Source organism: Sphaerodactylus townsendi, linkage group LG03 (assembly GCF_021028975.2).
Source record: "Sphaerodactylus townsendi isolate TG3544 linkage group LG03, MPM_Stown_v2.3, whole genome shotgun sequence".
Lineage (NCBI taxonomy): Eukaryota > Metazoa > Chordata > Lepidosauria > Squamata > Sphaerodactylidae > Sphaerodactylus > Sphaerodactylus townsendi.
Window position 1 is genome coordinate 139,933,180 of NC_059427.1, and position 20,519 is coordinate 139,953,698.

Sequence of the window (20,519 nt, forward strand, 5' to 3'; positions counted from 1 at the left end):
CCTCTTTCCAAGCAGAGAAACAGAATGAACATTACTGAATGTGGGGACCTAAGACTTCTTCTTAGTGCCCGTTGTTGAGAGGCTGATATCCCTGCATCAGGCATATCCATCGCATTAAAACTGTGAAGACGTAAGGGTGAGATGCAAACATGCCCTTTAAAACAGCTCAACAAATTGTTTTACCTTTACTACGTCATGTTTTATTTGTGAAAAACATAAGTCTGTTTACAGTGTTCGAAATTGTTTTGGATTTGCAATAGACCTAATACCAAGAAAGAGGCGTGTGTTCATATGTGTGTTTGGGAGGGGCACTAGGGATGTGGCCTGAAAGCTAAGGGGGTGGCAGCTGTAAAAGGTTGGGGACCACTGCTGTAAAATATCGAGATACCACTCGGCCCATTGAAAAGTAACAAACCCTAATGTGGATAGCTCCCCTGTGCAGTTGTCTTAGGAGATGCCAGTGTGTCTGTTGCTCTTTATGATTATTGTGGAAGCCATTTCAGTTTAAAACAACCAGTATCTCAAAGGTGTGGCTGGAAAGGTGGATGTGTTGTTATTGCAACAACGTACCATTGCTGTGCTTGGGTGACTTGGAGGACTGTGAGAAATGCAGAGGGTAGGAAGCCATCATAAGGTCTTTGAGACAAGAGGAACACCTTGACACGCCTGTATGTTTAAGCACAGCATGTGAACAGGTAGATAGATTCTTAGATGGGAAACAACTCTGGCACCATGCAGGGCCTGTCCTATTGATCAAAACCATTGTGTGGGAGTAGTAGACCTGTTGACTGTTGCAAATTTGGGGTTCCATATTTTCATACTTGGGTACCATCTGTATGAATAATACTGGGCATACTGCCTATTGCCTGGCCAATACCACACACAAGACTAGTGGAAATACAGCAGTGGCCAATATTTTAAAAATTTGCTATTCCAACAGTGGTCATACAATGGCTTGTACTTCTGCCAGTGTGAATTCACTCTTTTGCAGTATGGTTGCCAAGTGTTAGAGGAAGAAACAAACAACCTGGCTTCCTTTTCTGTAAGAAACACATAGATTGATGTTTCCATGGCAGACCACTAAAGGCAGAGCTACAATGGCTTCTTCAGAAGTTGGCAATCCTATTCTGTATTTCAACATGTCAACTGCCAACAAGTTATGCAGCAGGCAAGGTTGTAACTAAGCAAAATTGTGTCAACCTCCCCATTGAGCGTATGCAGCTCCAGATTTGCCTTGGAAGGTACACGTTTTTGTAGGGTGCAGTAGAAAGTGTACATACACCTTCGAAGAGCCCAATTAATGCATGCCTTTGGAACATCATGTAGCAGGCATGTTGACCTTCTGTGTGTTTGTCAGTTCTGTGAAGTCCACCAGTTTACCTGGGTAGATGTTTTTCAACTTTGAGAACCTTAGGAGTACCTTCTGAAGTCCTCGTTCACTAGGTCTATATTTGATACCAGTAGAGGCAGAATTTCTACTAGCAGTCGGGTCGTTCCTCTTCATTTTGTTTTGAACATCTCCTGGGATGATCAGAACAGAGGGAGAGATCCAGTATGTTTGACACGTGCCAGTAGCAGATCCCTTACTTGCCAGTGAATCAGGTCCTGGTCTCTGCCATCCCAGCAGCGATCCTGAGATTAGATCACCAGCCGGTGTTATGAAACTAGCTGGATTTACACGGCCCCAGGAGATGGCCCTTTCGATTTGCAGACATCAAGCCTTCCTCCAGAGAGACAAAGCTAATAAATACCTTGTTGCAAGGAAGAGCATCTGTAAACTGCCTTTGAATAGTGCAGTTCCTACAAGCTTTAACAATTAAGCTCAAAGTTTCTCTTTTAGAAATGCAAAATAACTGGCCAACAAAGCAGTGGGAACAGAAGTGAGAAACTGCTGAACGTGTTCACAGAGATGCTGAACTGTAAAGATCAGATGGCTGTCCTTTCGGAGAGAATGGCCTCCAACCAGTCCACCCAAAAGAGACATGGAACATTTGTCCCTGATGGCATGGCAATTGTATTGCGTTTGCTGAGCAATAAGTTGTTGGGACCTCTCCCTTTAAAGGAAGCAGAGAGAAGAATAGAGCAAATGTGGGGTGTTCTGTGGGGCACTTGAGATTCCTGGACCTTCTGGGGGTCTCTGCTGCAGAATCCTTGGGTTCACTGTTGTGTGTTAATAGGTGGGATGTAGACGAGCACAGAAAGAACAATGTGTGTGTTTGTTTGTCCCTTATTTCTGCAATAGAATAATCCCTGTCGGTTGCTCCTCCAGTACTTCCAGTGTCCCTCATGGCTGTCCACTCTGCTGCGGTAGCTGAGCGCCGGGTGATGCCAGGGAGCAAAGTGTGACTTCGCTTTTGGAATGTGACAGTTTTCTCTCTGAGTTATATGCTAGATTAGCTAGCCACCAATTGACTAATTTGCGGCTGGTTCAGCAATGCATACCAGTCCATATTGGTGGGTTGTGATAATTATTCCACTGTGAGAGTAGGTCCAAAGTGGGAGTCTTTCCTTCCAGAGACATGCTGAAAACTGTAGATGGAAAAAAAGTACTCGGTATTCACCAATAGAAGTACCCTAAGCTACTTCCAGTGGGCAGGCTCTGCCAAGTCCGCTTGGATTCTGTGTGTCTCAACATTCCAGAATCCTTTATTGGCCATTAAAGTAACACCTCCTTGACCAATAGAACCTAACCTTTAAAGGTCTGCGATATGAATGACATTATCATCTTGCCACAAGGGTTACTGTCTTGGCTTTCAGCTGAGCCCAAGACTCTGGTTACGTCTCCCCTTTAACAAGGCGCCATTGGAGGCTAAAATCCATGGCGTTCCCTGAGAGACAGTTATAGGCCACAGTCTTGATGATTGAAGCTTGTCTCTGGTGCTGCTTGTTAACTGCTTGATTGAAAACGTGCTGCCTTGCCAAGTCTATGGAGATGGGAGCTGCCTCTCTTCCAGAAGGGCTGCTTTTCAGCTAAATATGGCGTGCTCTGGGAAGGGCGTGATTCTCCTTTATAGTGTTCCTCTTTCTTATTTGCATGAAAAGCACAGAGAGGGTTAATGCTTTCTATACTCAGCCTGGCAAGGACATGGTGGACCTTCCCCTGCTGCCCTGTGCTCCTGATACCCATATGAAATGTCCCTACGGTAAATAACATTAAGGACCTGAATCTTGGTGCTGCAGTAGTACAAGATCACACATTTCCCTCATCCATCCAAAATGAAATTTACACACATTCTTACAAAAGGGAGAAAGTGTGATTCTAAGAACATTTATTCCATACTGCTATTAAGTTCACAACAGGCCATATCCTTCTTCGCTGCCCACATTTTAGAGAAATAAGAGCTAAGATGTTAGATCCAATTCTAAATAATTTCAGGGGCTCTCTGGAAAGGGTATGTTTAGGGAAGCTCCTGAAAGACAAGAACTCAAATTGGTCCAAATTGGTCGCTAAATACTGTGCATTTGTTGTAAAGAAACGCAGAGTAGGGAGGATGTAATAGTCATAGTATTTTATATTATATTATTATTGTTATCATCATATTTTAACCTAAGATTGAACAAATGGGAGTGTAGAGAGGCTGTAACATGTAACCTGTGACCTAATGTGTAGGTAAGGCTATGTATGTATAAATAATTTTCGAGTTAGAGATTTTACTATAATATTAATTTTAGGAATTGACTTTGATTCTAGTATATAATATTTTGTCTTAAATTATGCTGAAATTGGTGAAACCACCATAATAATCAAGGCAGGTGTACAACAGGTACTGTCACAAATATTACACCCATGCGTACTCCAACTCACTAGGTGAGTATCATTTTAACATTATCTTACTATCACAAATATACAAAAAATGTTTAGTAAGTACGCCGTCAGGTATGGCTATAAAACCTCTAGATTAGGTTTTTATTTCGGCAGTCCTTTGTCAAGCCAATAATTGTTGTACAAAGTATTCTTTTTCTTACTCCTCTAGGAGCACAACTGTTTTTTCTTACACTAGATAGTTTCCAAACTGAATTTCAAGTTTCATTTGAATGGCTCTTCTTTAAATAGTCCTTCTCTCTGGATATCAGGATCTCATGTGAGAGAGAAGGACTATTTAAAGAAGAGCCATTCAAATGAAACTTGAAATTCAGTTTGGAAACTATCTAGTGTAAGAAAAAACAGTTGTGCTCCTAGAGGAGTAAGAAAAAGAATACTTTGTACAACAATTATTGGCTTGACAAAGGACTGCCGAAATAAAACCTAATCTAGAGATTTTATAGCCATACCTGACGGTGTACTTACTAAACATTTTTTGATACTCACCTAGTGAGTTGGAGTACGCACGGGTGTAATATTTGTGACAGAAATTGGTGAAACAGCAAAGTTGTAAGATTAGCCCAAAATTTTCCGGTCTTTGACTGTAATAAAATTGTTATTATTAAAAAATGACCCTTACTGCCATTAAGTTTGTTCTATCATTTAAAGGGGGGAAAGAGGAATTAATCTAAATTGAGGATCTCTTTTTCAAAAATTTTGTCTTGGAGGTGCAAACTCTGAGATACAAAAGCAGAACTAAAATTGGTCAACCTTGGTGCCTTAATAAACTTGGCTGTTTTTATGCCTATTTTCGTTCTTTGCATAATTAGCTTCACAAGGAAGTGTTTTTAACTCCACCCTCCTTTTCCATCCCATTTGCTTTAAAATCCCTCCCAGAACATTTACTCTTGGTTCTTTGGCAACACTTTCTGGCCTGTTCACCTCCACATGAAACGGAGCTTTAAAAAATATATGTTCTCCCTACCTCTTCCCTCTCTCATTGCCCTTATTAGCTTTTGTCTCTGTTTCCTTTGTTTACTTCATTTATACCCTGCCTTTGTCCCTAATGGGAATCCAGACTGGCTTGCATCATTCTCTTCTCTTGCATTTTATCCTTACAATGGCCTATGAGGTAGCTTAGGCTGTGGGAATATGACTGGCCCAAGATTACCCAGCAAGCCTTCATAGCAGAGTTGGTGTTCCCAGATTCTAGTGCAACATTCTAAGCACAGTAACCACACTGGCCCTTCTTCCTTCTCCTGTCCTGACCCATTAAAATGTCTGCATTGATAAAGAGAGCTGTGCTGACTGTACACTGTTAACCCCAGTAACTCTACTAGCCACACAGGTGGGCAGAGAGCCATGCAAACAACACTCCAATCAACCTGATAGTACTTAATACACACACCTCTGGAAAAAGCTGTGTTCAGATACACTGCCAGAAGCATATCATCTCAGCAAAATGGGAGGTTTGCTTTGTTCTTGCATCTGACATGGCAGGACACAGGTAGATTATTTCCTATCTATGAAAAGTTTTCGTCTTGAGGTTTGCCCAGTTGGTACAATGTGCTGTGTCCTCCACATCACACAGAAAACCAGTAGCTTTGTTTGAGACTACACTGTAGCAGTTACGGTGCATAGGAAGATTAAGTGGTTTTTGGAAAACTATAAATGAACTCACCTGTTTGGTAGGTGGCAACAAAAACTGCCAACAATTCTGTTGTGCACATCATCCTAAACTTTATTTGTGCATGCTTCTGTTGTTTGATGGCAAAATTGTCCTGGAGGGAACCACTTTCTACTTTTTCTTACTAGTCACCCTCTGGACCATCTCTTCCCACATGGACCAGTTGCAGAGTTCAGTTTGGCACCTACTATGCCCACCCACCCCCCCTGCTCTCAATCAGAGTAGCCATGTGGCATCAGTCAGAGTCTGGGCTTTTACTGTTGTGGCTCCCACCCGGTGGAACAGGCCTCTTTTATGGGAGAGGGGATATTATGGTTTGTATTGTACACTGTGTATTCCAAACTGATTTGTAAGCATCCTTGAACCATGTGGAAAGATGGGTCCATGGCATTTCCTCCTGTCAGGGTCCCATGGGCTATCACCACCCATTCTTTTCTTAGGACTGAATATCCCGTAACTGGGCTGTTTTCCTTCCTTTCCCAGAGATGCCCTGTATCCAAACTCAATATGGGACCTTGCTTCAGAGCGGAGGACCCTGTGAGCGTTATCCAGCAGACCTCTTGACCTCTGAGCTTGGCAAATCCACCATGGACCTGGTGAACACAGAGATTGCAGCTGCCACCACCTCTCTGCCCAGTTTCAGCACGTTCATGGACAATTATACTGGTGAATTTGACGCTTTCCTCTACCAGATCCCAGCAGCAAACCCTGCCACAGCGTCCTTCAAGCTGGAGGATTTCCAAGTGTACGGCTGTTACCCCGGCTCTTTCAGCAGTCAGTTGGATGAGACCATGTCCTCAAGTGGCTCAGACTATTATGGCAGCCCATGCTCTGTCCCCTCCCCTTCCACACCAAGCTTCCAGACTTCCCAGGGGCCATCTTGGGAGAACTCCTTTGGGGCCTATTCTCCCCCTCACACCTACGACGGCATGAGGTCATGGGTGGTTGGAGCAACGACGACAGAGCCACCAAAAACAGGTTCTGCCCAGCCTTCCTATTTCTCCTTTGGCCCCTCCACTCACAACCCTGGGATCCCCCCTCAGAGTCCCCTGAAGATGCAGTCAGCCGCACACCAGCACTTGGTGGATGGAGATGTCTTCTCGCTTCCACAAACCTCCCCTTCATTGAGCTATTCCCCCTTGCCGCTCAACCAAGCTTCTCCAGTCCTGGACAGCCCTAGCTTGATGGACAATTCCCTCTCTCCAACGAAGGCACGGAGTCCTGGTTCCAATGAGGGGCGCTGTGCTGTTTGTGGGGACAACGCCTCGTGTCAGCACTATGGTGTCCGGACCTGTGAAGGCTGCAAGGGTTTCTTCAAGGTAAGAGGGGATTTGTCACTTCTCACCTTGCACCTGGTTCTCCCTGGTTCCTCCACAGCAGTGGTGGGAAACCATTAGGTGAACACCACCCAACAGCCAGTATACCTCCACAGCCTGTGCCAAGACTACTGAGGCTTCAGAGTCAGCTGGGGAGGCTCTGCTATTGGCTGCTTTTAGAGAAGAGGCATCAGACCTTCCCCTGGTCTTGCCTTATAAAGGTGGTCATTGTGGAAGATATTATTCCCTTCACAGTGGGTATATAGGGCAAGGACATTTGGGAGGGGTGAGGTGAGCCCACTAAGAACTAGAGAGCCTTCCATCCCTTAACGGTTAAATCTTCGAAATCATCCCATTTGGCAACTGCGAGAAATGGTTCTTACGAACAGTTGGCTCTGTTGGTACACAGTAATCCCACAGCCACCCTGGTTGCAAATTATTTCCTAGATGAAAGAGGCTGGACCTAAATGGCTCTTTGTCCATTTGTTTTGTGCCAAAAAAGCATTCCTTTATGGTGTCTTCCAGACAGACACAGCATTCTGTACGTTGGCACTCAAGTGCTGTAGGTCCTTACCCCAGCTGCTTAGCTTAAAGCAAAAACATGGGAGGGCCACCTAAAAGGAAAGGTAGATCTTTCAACCAGACTATATCTAATGGACCCTTTCTTAGACTGTTCACTGATGCCAGCTTAGATTTCCACAGATGTCTCTGCCCATATAGAGCTGGCAGCTTTGTCTGTTCTCGTAGACCCCAATGACTGGGGGTCAATGTCTATAGCCATACACATCTCTTCATCTCTGAATGTCTTATTTGCCCTGCAGTTTGTAGATGGGAGCAAACAGGGACGATTTCTCTGTACTCCAGTGCCAATGAGAGAAATCCCTGTTGTTCCCCAAGGTAGAGGACTTGGGGAGGGGAACTGGTACGGAGCTCTAATAACATCAGGTTGATAAACCATATTGATATTTTTAGACCCCTGCAGATGGGGAATCATTGCATGTGAATGTAACGGTTGATATTTCAGAAAGTAGTAAGCATTTCTGAACGTTTGTCTGTGCTGAAAAGGATCCACCATCCAAACAATCCTGGAAGATGCAATTTGTTGAGCGTAGTGAGAGATCGCAGACCCCTTCACAAGGCCACAGAGAGTTATGAAATTTTTGTATGCAGTCTTGCACATATGCCAACAGTCAAATTTCTATGTCTTCATTCACTTTGGTTCTATAAATCTTATGAACCATTTCACGTTACCAAGCTGAAAGAGTTGACATCCACATTGAGCTTTTGGCGTGCTGTGAAGCTGTCCAGCTGTTCTTTACTGAATGCCCAGATGTCTTTTACCAAATGTTCACCTCCATGTCTGCGATGCTCCCATGAAGCAGCCAGAAGTGGTGGCCTGCCAAATGCTGGCTCAGTTGGTGATCTGGGTGTCCAATGAGCCCGTCTTGCAGTTCTTCAAAATATGCAGGTTGCAGCATGGGTGCTCTCAGCTTGCATTCTGAATATGCAGATTTGGACATGGACAGTGTCTGACAGATTAACCCGTGATATGGGTGGGATTTTGGATGCAGTCACTCAAATGTGTTCTGTTAATGTGTGGTCAGTGTCTTGTGTGGATTCAGGTTCTGCTTGCTTCCAGAGGAGCCTAATATCAAGTCACAGCTGACTTATGGCAATGCCATAAAGATTTCAAGGTGAAACTTTGAGAGGTGATTTGCCATTGCCTGACTCTGCATCATGATGCTGGTATTCCATGGTGGTCTCCCTTCCAAATACTGGCCAGGGCAGACCCTGTTTAACTTCTGAGATCTGTCAAGATTTGGCTACCCTGGGCAATCGATTTCGAATACCTTTAATGGCATATAAATAGTTTAAGATTAATTTAGCAAGATAATAACAGCCTTTACAACTTCTGACGAGTTAAAATAACACCATTTAAAAATTTAGCCACCGCTTCCAACAGCTCGTAGTTGTGGCTGTTTAAAAGATATATAACCTTCTGTTTATCTGTAATGCCTTCACTTCCATGCAGGAAGGGGATTATGTGCTTCTTCCTAACTATCTCATAAAAAGGACAATTCAACAGCATATGAGATACTGTTTCCACAGAACCCATGCCACACGGGCATTTCCTTTCTTTATGTGGGATTCCAAGGCTAAAGGAAGAAGGCAGGGCATTACACCTAGCTAAGGTGTATCCTGGGCAATCCAGGTCAGGGTATTTGATACATTAGGGCACAGGTGTCAAACTTGCAGCCCTCCAGATGTTATGGACTACAGTTCCCATCATCCACTGCCAGCATGATGCTGGCAGTGGATGATGGGGACTGTAGTCCATAACATCTGGAGGGCCGCAAGTTTGACACCTGTGCATTAGGGGGTGAGGTTAACATTCGGCAACCCAAAAGGAAGAGATGTTCAGGGGTGGTTTGCCATTGCCTACCTCTGTGTCACAACTCCATTGTCATTGTAGGATACTAACCAGGACTGACCTTGTTTAGCTTTTGAGATCTGACGAGATCAGACTAACTTGGGGCTATCTCTGCCAAGTATTCAGTTGCAAGTTGGAGGGAGAAGGCAGGTTTCTAATAGGAGATGCTTCACTTTTCTAAAATATTGGAAATGTAACTTCACATTGCTGGGTATTTTGGATGGAAATATTCTACTCTGGAGGCAGAAGTCATTATTCTTGCAGAAACACTAATATGGATCCAAACCTGCGCATTTTTCTGCAGGTGTACACACACTGGGTGACATTTGCTCAGACTGAATGTGTGTATTCCCATGTGTGCCAGCCCTGCATCGTGCACCTTGAAACATTTTCAGTTGAATTGCCAGTTGAATTGAGACCATTGTAGGTTTCGGTACAGGATACTTCAGCCTGTCCGATGCTGTGCTTCTACAATACCACTTCTGACTTTCATCACCACATTTCTGTGCCATTGCAGTAATACTACCCACATGCGGAAATGTTTAGGCTCAGCTGTGGCTGGAAAGGGCACCCACATGGAATGTGAGATGTCTTCTGTCATGCCCTTGGGACAGTGCCCTTATGAAACTTGAAACCACAGGTTGTAGAAATGTTGCAATAAATAAATCACTGGTAGACAGGCCTTTGTTCCTGCCACCACCAAGGTTGAAAATGTATTATATGTCTCGGCATGAGGGTGATGGTCTGCCCCTTAATTCTCTTCCCTAGCGCACAGTACAGAAGAATGCCAAGTACATCTGCTTAGCCAACAAAGACTGCCCTGTGGATAAACGGCGGAGAAACCGTTGCCAGTTCTGTCGCTTCCAGAAGTGCCTGGCAGTGGGAATGGTCAAAGAAGGTAAGGCACGTTCCATCCAGTTAATGGGCTGTCCTGGGGTAGGTCTCCATTCCCTTGAATGCACTTTAAGAATGAAGGAGGTTGGTGATAAATAAAATGATGTAGAAAAACTGCGCCCTTGAAAACCTGCATTTAAGCTACTTGCAGGAGCCATCTTTTTCTGGTTTGGTGCAGACAAATCAGTAAGCTGGATTAAACATTAAACAGTAGGGAGATCGACTCTCTAACAATGAATTTTCAATGTATGGCCGTGGTGGTGAATCTTTGGCACTCTAGATGTTATGGACTACAATTCCCATCAGCCCCTGCCAGACACTTCTAGAAGCTTCCAGAAGTGCCTGGCAGGGGCTGATGGGAATTGTAGTCCATAACATATGGAGTGCCAAAGGTTCACCACCACTGGTGTATGGTGAGATAATCAAGGGGTGGCTAATAAAACTGATTATATGTATGAGCCCTTGCATATAAGGGGGTTTAAAAGTATGAGCCCTTGCATATAAGGGGGTTTAAAAGAAACCAGGTTGGATCCAAATTCCCTCTTCCTTGAACAGGAAGGTAGTTCCATTAGCACAGAAGAGGGCACTCTGCCTTACTCCTTGCTCCCCACCATAGATCCCCCCCCCCATTGCACCTTGTGTTTTCAGGGTCTCCAGCTTCCAGATGTCACTTTGCAGGGAGCCACAAAAGGAAAAGGGGGAAGGGGCAAAATCCTCTTGAGGCTCACAGCCCTTTGGATCAAACCCTATGGTGATATTCCCTAAGATATTTAACCCTGATATGTAGCACTTCATCCCATTTGAGGTTTCTGGCCACAAGGGAGGGAGTCTTGGAATGATTTGTATCAGTTCTTCTTAACTGTAAATGGAAACTCGGCCCTCTGGTGTGAATACAAAGGCTTGCAAGCCCAGTGCATGCAGGCTCACTTTCCCCAGCTCTGCAGAACGTGTTTGTGCATCTTGCAGATGTTCTTTCAAAACAAGGCATTTCTTGAGCTAGACAAGATAATCAGAAACAATACCGTGCCTTTCCTGTAGCCCTTTTTATTGACATACTCAGTGGCTGATTCCTCATTGCTTCTGCAACTCACTCTGTGACCTTAGACCATTTATTCTTTTCCCCCTAAACCAATCTCACAGGGTTGTTGAGAGCAGGGAGAGTACAGGATGCTGCCATTCATGTACACCATCCCCAAGCTTCCTTGAAGGTAGAGGGGAGATCCAAATGCCAGAAATGGCTCTCCTGAGCATTGCCCTGTACAGATACACAGCTGACCAAAGTGACCTAAACTCTGCCGTGCTGTGTCTAGGTTATATGTCTAATACACAGCTAAGGTGAGAGGCAGCGTGGTGTAGTGATTAAGAGTAGGTGGATTCTAATTTGGAGAACTGGGTTTGATTTCCCACTCCTCCATCTGAGTGGCAGAGGCTTCTCTGGTGAACCAGATGTGTTTCCGCACTCCTACATTCCTGCTGGGTGACCTTGGGCTAGTCACAGTTCTTCGGAACTCTCTCAGCCCCACCTACCTCACAAGGTATCTGTTGTGGGGAGAGGAAAGGAAAGGAGCTTGTAAGCCACCTTGGGTCTCCTTACAGGAGAGAAAAGTGGGGTATGAATCCAAACTCCTCCTAAACCACACAGTTGCTAGTGTAGATGCCACTGTTGTTCTCTGCCTGTGGGGGTTTTTTTACCTATTCGGGGGGAAAGACTATTTGCAGCCTGTTCAGATGCTCAAAAGAAGGAGAGAGAGAACACCAAGTGTCTTTTCTCTGAGGAGAGAGATCTGTTCTTCTTGTACAGGGACAGAATGTGCTTCTGGCCTGCCTTTAGATGAGGTCTGGATGGTTAAAGAGAAGAAGCACGAGTCTCTTGTGCTGCCTTTTCTTCTGGCTTCCTCTTAACGTACAAAGCAGCACTAGACATGGCTAGATGTATGTGTCCCGTATCAAATTCTGCACTCCATAATGTGTTCACAAAGTACAGAATGCCGAGGCACTCAACGCCACCATACATGTTGTTCAAAACACTTAGCGTGTGGTAATTCCATCAGCAGTTGCTTTTCTGGCTAGGATTCAGACCAAGTTCTTCAGAAGGCTTTCACCACTAATGTTCTCAGTAGCTACTGCTTTTCTAAAACTGTGTTCTCACCTCTCCTTGTCTCCTCCCTCTTTCCTCAGTGGTGCGGACAGACAGCTTGAAAGGCCGCCGTGGTCGGCTGCCCTCCAAGCCCAAACAAGCTCAAGACGCTTCCCCAGTCAGCCTCATCTCGTCTCTCGTGAGAGCACACATAGATTCCATCCCCAGTGCCATTAAACTTGATTATTCCAAGGTACTAATCTTTGTTTTTGAGGCCTAGCAGTTGGTGGGGTGGGGTGGGGGGTCAGGGTGGGAAGAGCAGGGTCAGGGCATGGAAAACTTCTGGGTTCTCTGTTCCAGTTCCAAGGTTCTGTCAAAAACTGCTGATTGGATGATGGTTTTATAGGTGTTATGATCGTTTCAGTGAAGGGTCTTGGGTTTTACTGCTGCCTTTTTTTGGATCCGTGATATATTTTAACATTTATGAGTGAGCTGACTCAAGGGTGATATGCTAAGAGGCAGGGAGGGACAATTTTCTGAATGTCCTTAGCCCAAATTTGAACACTGTCCTAAAGGCACATTCAGTGAGAGGTGCTTCTTATCTCCAGTTCAGTGCTGTAGCTCACAACAGGTAGCCCACGAACTGTCCTAAGGAAAGAGGATTCCCTTACACTTCATTCTGGACTCACTGCGGAACTCTGGTCATGTGGACAGCACAGGCAATCCTAACATGTCAACTGTGTGGTCCGGTGAGGGACGCCAACACAGCCTAGGAAAGCTGAGGTAAAAAAATCGAGAAAGCTGCTATCCTGGATCTGGACAAAATCCGTGTAGTGCAGTGTTCTTTTTCAAACAGCCTGTCAGAAGGTCTGTCTCCAGCACCTGGTATCTACAGGTATTCTACATCTGAAGAGTGGCTCCCTTCAGCTGTCATTGCTGATTTCTGTTGGTAGGCCTATCTGTCATTAACTTTCCCAGTTCCCATCTATGCTGCTGCCTGTCATTGTGAACTGTGGGCAGCCATAAAGTTTATAAGTTTAATTTTTTATTGCATGCCTTTTTTTGTCCATTCAGAATCTGGCACTTTCACGGGGTCCACAAAAATAGCTTACATTTATATTCAGTTTCCTTTTTTCATGCAGAACCCCATAGCTGTATGCTTACAAGAAGAAAAAAGTGCTAAATTCTTCTGCATGTTCAGCTGATTGCCCGCAGGCCATATCTTTCACCCCAAGTCTATGCTACTAGGTAGCATTGATCTAGGAGCTGAATGGGCCTGCCCTTGTGTATTCATGTTGAATATACTCCCAATCCTATACTAGATAACAGTGATTCCTAAGAATTCAGAAGTGGGCTATTTTCTGACTTGAAGAGAGCCAGCATGGTGTAGTGGTTAAGAGCAGGTGCACTCTAATCTGGAGAACCGGATTTGATCCCCCACTCTACCACTTGAGCTGTGGAGGCTTATCTAGTGAACCAGATTAGTTTGTGCACTCCAACACATGCTAGCTGGGTGACCTTGGGCTAGTCACAGTTCTTCGGCCCTCTCTCAGCCCCACTTGCCTCACAGGGTGTTTGTTGTGAGGGGGGAAGGGAAAGGAGATTGTAAGCCCCTTTGAGTCTTCTTAGAAAGAGGGGGGATATAAATCCAAACTCTTCGTCCTCTTCTTCATCATACAATTTTGCTGTCTGAATTTGCAGTCTTGACTAAATTCTTAATTCTTCTTTTGTGAAATGTGTGCAAACCATGAAAAAGCGAATGTATGTGCAATTCTTTGTCTTATTAAAAAAATAAATTGTCTTTGCCTGTTCAACACATTACTAATTTTGCCCCATCAGTTCCAGGAAAATGTCTCATACCAGTTTGAGAAGGAAGACTGCATGGATGTACAGCAGTTCTATGACCTATTGACGGGCTCAATGGATGTCATCCGGAAGTGGGCCGAGAAGATCCAGGGCTTTCTAGAACTTCCAAAAGATGATCAAGACTTGCTTTTGGAGTCTGCTTTCCTCGAACTCTTCATTCTCCGGCTAGCATACAGGTAACTTTGCAGCACTTTGCAGTGTGAAACCAATGGTCATTTTTAGTGCCTAAAACAGATAGGCCGTTTCCGCACGGCCGTCGAGGTGCCTCCACGCCGTCAAGAATTCTGCCGGCGTGGAGGCAGAGGCCGGCAGGCGGCTCCGCATGGAGCCGCCTCTTCCCCCTTCCCTGTCCCACTCACCTTGTCCCCGTCGTCGGCCTGCTGGCTGTCGAAGCCCCGCCCACGCTGCCCTCCGACCTCCAGAGGGTCGAGACAGCGTGGTGAGCTCAACGACCAACTGACGGCTGAATTCCGTGAATGAATTTAAGCTAGCGTGTTCCAGCGGTGCTGTTAAGCATCGCGAAGAATGCGCTGTCGAGAAAAACAACCCTTTAAAGGGTTGTTTTTTTAGAGGCGACCCTGGCCGCCGCCCTGGGGAGGGAGTGGCCAGGTGCGGCTGCTGCTGCCAGCAGCAGCGCCTGAATGGCTCTAAGGGGACGGCCTTATCCCGTCCCCAGAAACCGATAAAGAGCCCGTCTTGAAATGGCCATAGTTATCCTAAGGCGAATGGTAGCTGAATATGTCTGTCTGGAGAAAAAAAGATCAAAAGGACCAATGCACCAGTGCCTCACTAAAACCAAAAGTATCCTTGAGAACTTGCCTCTCTCTAAGCAGATGGCAAAAATTAAAGTGCTTGTGCTAAAATTAAGGACCAATAGATTTCTACCCTAAAATTAAGACACTTGTGTAATGCATCAGTTTGCACTTTGCTCTCAAATATTGGCTATATTTGCAGGGGGGTTTTGTACAAAACTTTATAACTTTTAAATTCCATAAATATGTCAGATATTGCAATTTTATATGGTAAGTTATAGACATAACATTTTATGTAAGAGCAATAAAATTAGTTTAGGTCTGATAGGACAGAAAGTATTGCATATATTTCCATTTTCCCCCCTATTTTCATTTCTTCCCCATACTGTGAAATTTCTGGAAATGTTATATTCTGTACCTTCCAACAGTACAGACTAGACCAGGGGTAGGGAACCTGCGGCTCTCCAGATGTTCAGGAACTACAATTCCCATCAGCCTCTGTCAGCATGGCCAATTGGCCCTTCGGGGATGGGGCGGTATAAAAGTTTAATAAAATAAAATAAATAAATAAACATCTGGAGAGCCGCAGGTTCCCTACCCCTGGACTAGACAGTAGCTTTACACTGCTAAATGAGAGTCCCGCATTAATGGTTTCAGGCTTCTCCAAAGATCTGATAAAAACCACAGTCTTTAGTACTATAATCTTGCTTTGGATTGTTCCACCTCTCAGACTGCAGGCATTTCAAAAGGCCTGTGTTACTCATATGCACCAAAAGCAACACATGGCCACGAAACAGTACTTTGTAGGTTTGTCATCTATAGAATCTTCCAGAATAATGTGTTGTTTCAATACATCCCTCATATTTCCTGGCTTCACACATGCAGTCTCTTGTGTCTCAAAAAGTAAAAAAAAAATCTCTGCGTTGTCTTGGGGTGAGGGAAGGAGGCTTACATTGCTAATGCCTAAAAACTGACCAGAAAAGCAGAAAGGAACTTTGGGGTGGGGGCTGAGACAGAGAAACAGTTTATTTATTTACTTCATTTATAGCTCACCTTTCCTGCTGAGACATGAGATGGGCTACAAAATATATTTTTTTAATTCAGACAGACAGCATATGGCAGCCAATAAACAATGTAACAGAAACCATGCAAAGTACCTCATAGAAACCATGCAAAGTACCTAATGGAAGGCAGGGGTTGTTTTCACTTTCACAGACCCAGAGTATCTGTTAGGCGGAAGCACGTGCAGAATAATGCACTTTCAATCCAGTTTCACAATTGTTTGCAAGTGGATTTTGCTATTCTGCACAGTAAAATCCAGCTTCAAAGTGCATTGAAAGTGCATTATTCTGCATGTGCAGAAGGGGCCTTAGTGTTGGATATAAACCTAGGAGTCCCAGGTTCAAATCTCTGCTGAACGAATGAAGCTCATTATGGGAAGGATGGGCAAGTCATGTCACTAAAGAGGCTGCCCAGTTCATGTCTGAGACCTTAATCTGGAATGAGTTTGGTCCCTGGAATGAGATGTTTTCAGGGAAGCGGCAGCAGTCAGGTGTCTTGCTTGTGCAGGCCATGAGTAGGACTAAGGTGATAATATGTACCCAAGCATCACCATCCTAGCCCTCATCACACATATGTTACTCATGACAAGGCTTTGCTGCCTCCAGAACAATGCAGTAGGTTTCCTCCCTGTTGACTGATCCCATACATTTCTTACTTATCCCCTCCAGTCTTTGACAGTGTAGATTCCTTTTAAGCCAAACTTCCTCTCTGACAAAGCCACACTTTCTCTCGCAGGTCCAAGCCAGAAGAGGGCAAGCTGATCTTCTGCAACGGAGTGGTGCTGCATCGCATGCAATGTGTCCGGGGCTTTGGGGAATGGATAGATTCCATTATAGAATTCTCCCAGAGCCTCCATCGCATGAACATTGATGTGCCCTCCTTCTCCTGCCTTGCTGCCCTTGTCATAATCACAGGTAGGTGGACAGGTGGGCTTCTGGGATGGATGGGTCGGAAAATCCGTGTGTGGTGCAGGAGCGGAGAAGTTCTGATTTCTGATGTCTGCTGACCCATGTGTGATAAGTCCTATTATTGTAATGGTTGGGAGCTGTATGCTTATATTCATGAAGTTCCCCAAATTTATGCTCACGACAAACATAAATAACGGTGACAGATATTTAACTGGCTTTATTGCCAGAGAGCAGATTGATTTGACAGTGTTAGTTGCTGGAAGAAATCATTTCATGTCATCCAATCTTGTGCATTGCTGTTCATGTCATATGGAGGTAACGTTCTGCAGTGCATAAGAACTCGCTGAATTGTGTGCTCCTTATCAGTTCTCAGCCTTATAAGGTAGGGCAGGGTTTCCCCAACATGACCCCCAAAGACTTCTGCTCTGGGATATGGCTGCTCTGGTGAAGCACCTTTTGTGACCCCATGGTTTCATTCACAGCCAGAGCTAAAGATTTGTTTGTAAATCACGAACACAGAGTGTTATAAGCTGTTCCCACTATGTATGTTGGTTTAAGAACCTGGTTGCTTCCTTCTAATGGCGCCTATTTTATCCCTCTCCAAACCAGACCGCCATGGCCTAAAAGAACCCAAGAAGGTTGAGGACCTCCAGAACCGCATTGTCAGCTGCCTTAAAGACCATGTAACTTCTACCACCAATGAACAGGTACATCCAAACTGCCTCTCCAAGTTGCTGAGCAAACTCCCAGAACTCCGCACCCTCTGCACCCAGGGCCTACAGCGTATCTTCTACCTGAAGCTGGAGGACTTGGTGCCCCCGCCTCCCATCGTGGATAAAATATTCATGGACACTTTGCCTTTCTGAGGACTCGGCTAGGGATGAAGGAGGTTTTTTCCTTCTCTGCTGCATCCCCTTTCCTGGATAGAAAAAACTGGCAGAAGAAATTCCCTGCCATCCACCATCTGGAGGGGAAACTGCAGGGACATTTACAGAGACAATGGAAGGGCATTGGCGCACACCAGTGGTTAATGACTGACGATCACAGAAGACCCAATGCTATCTTTCCCCCAATGCTATCTCTCCCCCTTTTTTCCCTTTTAAGCTTAGAGGCTACTGGGACATTCAAAATTGTCATGAGGTTCTCTCTGAACTTGGGACAACTTCTTGGGTCTTTCTTTTTTTTAACCTTGGGGGGGGGGAAATCTCAGTGTGCCTTCTAGAGTTACATGCACAATATCCCTAAATGATGCTGCCTTTCCCCGTGGCCTGCTTATGGCTTCTTGTGCAATATAGCACTTAAATTCCATATAGCTGCACCAGTCGCCTTTCTGGAACACTTTGTATAATGCTGTCCACTGTTGCAGGCAAGGGACTTGAGATGCAAAGAGTTGCCTTCTCATTTCATGCTTTTTTTCCCCTGAGCTGCCAGCCCTGGGTCAAGTCTGGCCAAGACTTTGCTCCCAGATGTGGGACTGGGAATTTCATCGCACACCCGCCCCGCATAGAAGCCCCTTGTATCCGGCACTTGTTGCATTGGGGATCATTATGCCGTCAATCAGCATGCCTCCACTGGATGGTTTTCTACCCGCCTGCTGCTTTTGTCAATTGCAGTCAAGTTTTTGTCAGGTTCTCTTTTTGTAAAAGTTGTATATATGTGTACATATAAATATTTGAGCTCAGCAGCATGTCAGTCTTGTAAATACAGGTGAATGAATGAAGAGCAGAGGTTGGAATGGGATGGAAAGGGGGGGCTCTTGTGCCTGACAGTTGTGCCGTGCCCGACACCCTCTGCCTTTCTGTGTACATAAACTTTGTATTGTAAAGTTCACCAATTTTTTTGACATTTATATTTGTCTACCCCCGCTTTCCAATTTCCAGTATGTGACTTTTCAATTATTAATATATATTTAATACATTGAATAAAAAAATACCCTGAGTAGATGTAATTCTAAACCACTTGTTTTCTGTGCTTGATCCTGAGAGATCCATTTTCATGCCAATAGTAATTCAAGCTGTTGAAACCAGAGTCTCCTTTATAGAGAAATAGAGTTACTCTTTTTCTCTATGCATCAGCTTTCAGTTATATTAGTAAGGGGCCTGCCCAAAACAAGCTAAAACTCGGGGAGATGCAGCTTCCCATTATGCGTAAACACACACTGCCTGTGGCCCAGTTGTCGCCTCTGATCCAACAGATTTTTGAAATGCGACCAAACCTACCTCAACTGTTTACCAGACAAAAGTGGGATAAACATATAAGCACAAGGGCTTTGGTTCTTCCTCTGGCTCTCAAACTCATCTTTCGGCAGTCTGTAGCCCCAGTGACTAATCTGAAAGCAACAAAACGGCCCTTTATTTTCTGAAAAAGGGCATTAACTCATCTTGCCCACATTTGGCAAACTTTTAGACTGTGGCCTTGAATTTTGACACTTTTCATGTTTGAGTTTTCACAAATGCAGCTTTCACAAAATTCTTTAAGAAAATGACAGTCTTTGTTAGATTTTTTTAAAAAAAAGATCTGCTTGCTGTAACTTTGTCTTTTGAAATCTCTAAACCACATAGCATCTGTGCTGCATTTACTTGATTCCTACTCTTATCCAAATTCGAAATTAAGACACACTTCAGGGTAAGAGAACTTGACTGAAATTCCCTCTAGATTCATTTTATATTTAGTGTTGACAGCATGAGCTGCTACTTCTTAAAAATATACTTGGATCAACCCCAAAAGTCCCATATGGTGCCAGTTCCACTTCAAAGTTGAATTACAAGTTGGGCAGTCAGAACCTGCTGAGGGAAATGTACCATGTGTAAATTTGTAACTTGCTGTGTTAGGAAGTGTTAAGTCACCAGTGGCTCCCATTCTATAGCATACGTAATGCTCATTTTCCTGCAGCACTGCTGGAACTAGAGGCAATAGGAGTTTTGTGAGGGGACAGGCTATAAAGAGGCCTAGAATCCCCCCTTAAGTACTCCTGAGAGAATTCTTGGGGCAAGAAATCATTCCTAGAATGTGTTGAAACTTATTGTAAACACAAGGGCTTTGGTTCTTCCTTGTAGACTCTGTGTACCTGTACCCTTCCAGATCTGCTGTAGACTAGATTGTGAGCAAATTATCTTCATCCAGAATACTACACAAGGTAAAGGTTGGGGTGAGAGAAAGTCTGGTCTGGGAGACATCTGGCTCCCTACAGTTTGGACACTGTTGCCCCTGCTGTACCAGGTTTTCAAAACCATGCAAAAACCTAGGTTGTTGTGGTTTTTCAGGGTTGTAGGGTTGTGTTCCAGTAGCATTTTCTCCTGATGTTTCACTTGCATCTGTGGCTGGCATCTTCCATACAACCTGGAAAACCCACAACAACCTAGTGACTCCGGCCATGAAAGCCTTCAACAATAGGATGTAAAACCCTGTTTATCAGAACCAAACCCAGGATTGATACACATATCACAAGCCAAGATTGAGTCGTCTTCCAAACTGCCTTTAACTCTGAAGAATTTAACACATTTAACACAATGCTGATCTATTCCTTCGCACAGAAAAGGATGCTAACATTCCATCCTTTCAGGATGAGGGAGGGGTATCGTTTCTTGTAATGTTCCCCTTCCCTGTATATGGTAAATACAAAGAGGGTATCAGAGTACTTATATGCATTGATTTGCTGTATGTTGTTAAATTTGAGCCCAGCCTAGCCTGACCTTAAAAGCTAAGCAGGGTCATCAACATACTT

General features: G+C 44.5%; 1 protein-coding gene across 2 annotated transcripts in view; it reads left to right on the plus strand.

Moving 5' to 3' along the window:
- NR4A1 (nuclear receptor subfamily 4 group A member 1) overlaps window positions 1-18,743 on the plus strand; it is a 40,877-nt gene extending 22,134 nt beyond the window's left edge. For both annotated transcript variants that reach the window (XM_048489743.1, XM_048489742.1), the window contains exons 2-7: window positions 5,973-6,808; window positions 10,005-10,134; window positions 12,309-12,460; window positions 14,047-14,249; window positions 16,623-16,801; window positions 17,405-18,743. In XM_048489743.1, the coding sequence (XP_048345700.1) occupies window positions 5,975-6,808; window positions 10,005-10,134; window positions 12,309-12,460; window positions 14,047-14,249; window positions 16,623-16,801; window positions 17,405-17,661 (1,755 nt within the window). In that variant the 5' untranslated portion in view covers window positions 5,973-5,974 and the 3' untranslated portion in view covers window positions 17,662-18,743. The remainder of the gene's footprint in view (window positions 1-5,972; window positions 6,809-10,004; window positions 10,135-12,308; window positions 12,461-14,046; window positions 14,250-16,622; window positions 16,802-17,404) is intronic.
- Window positions 18,744-20,519: the final 1,776 nt, after the last annotated feature.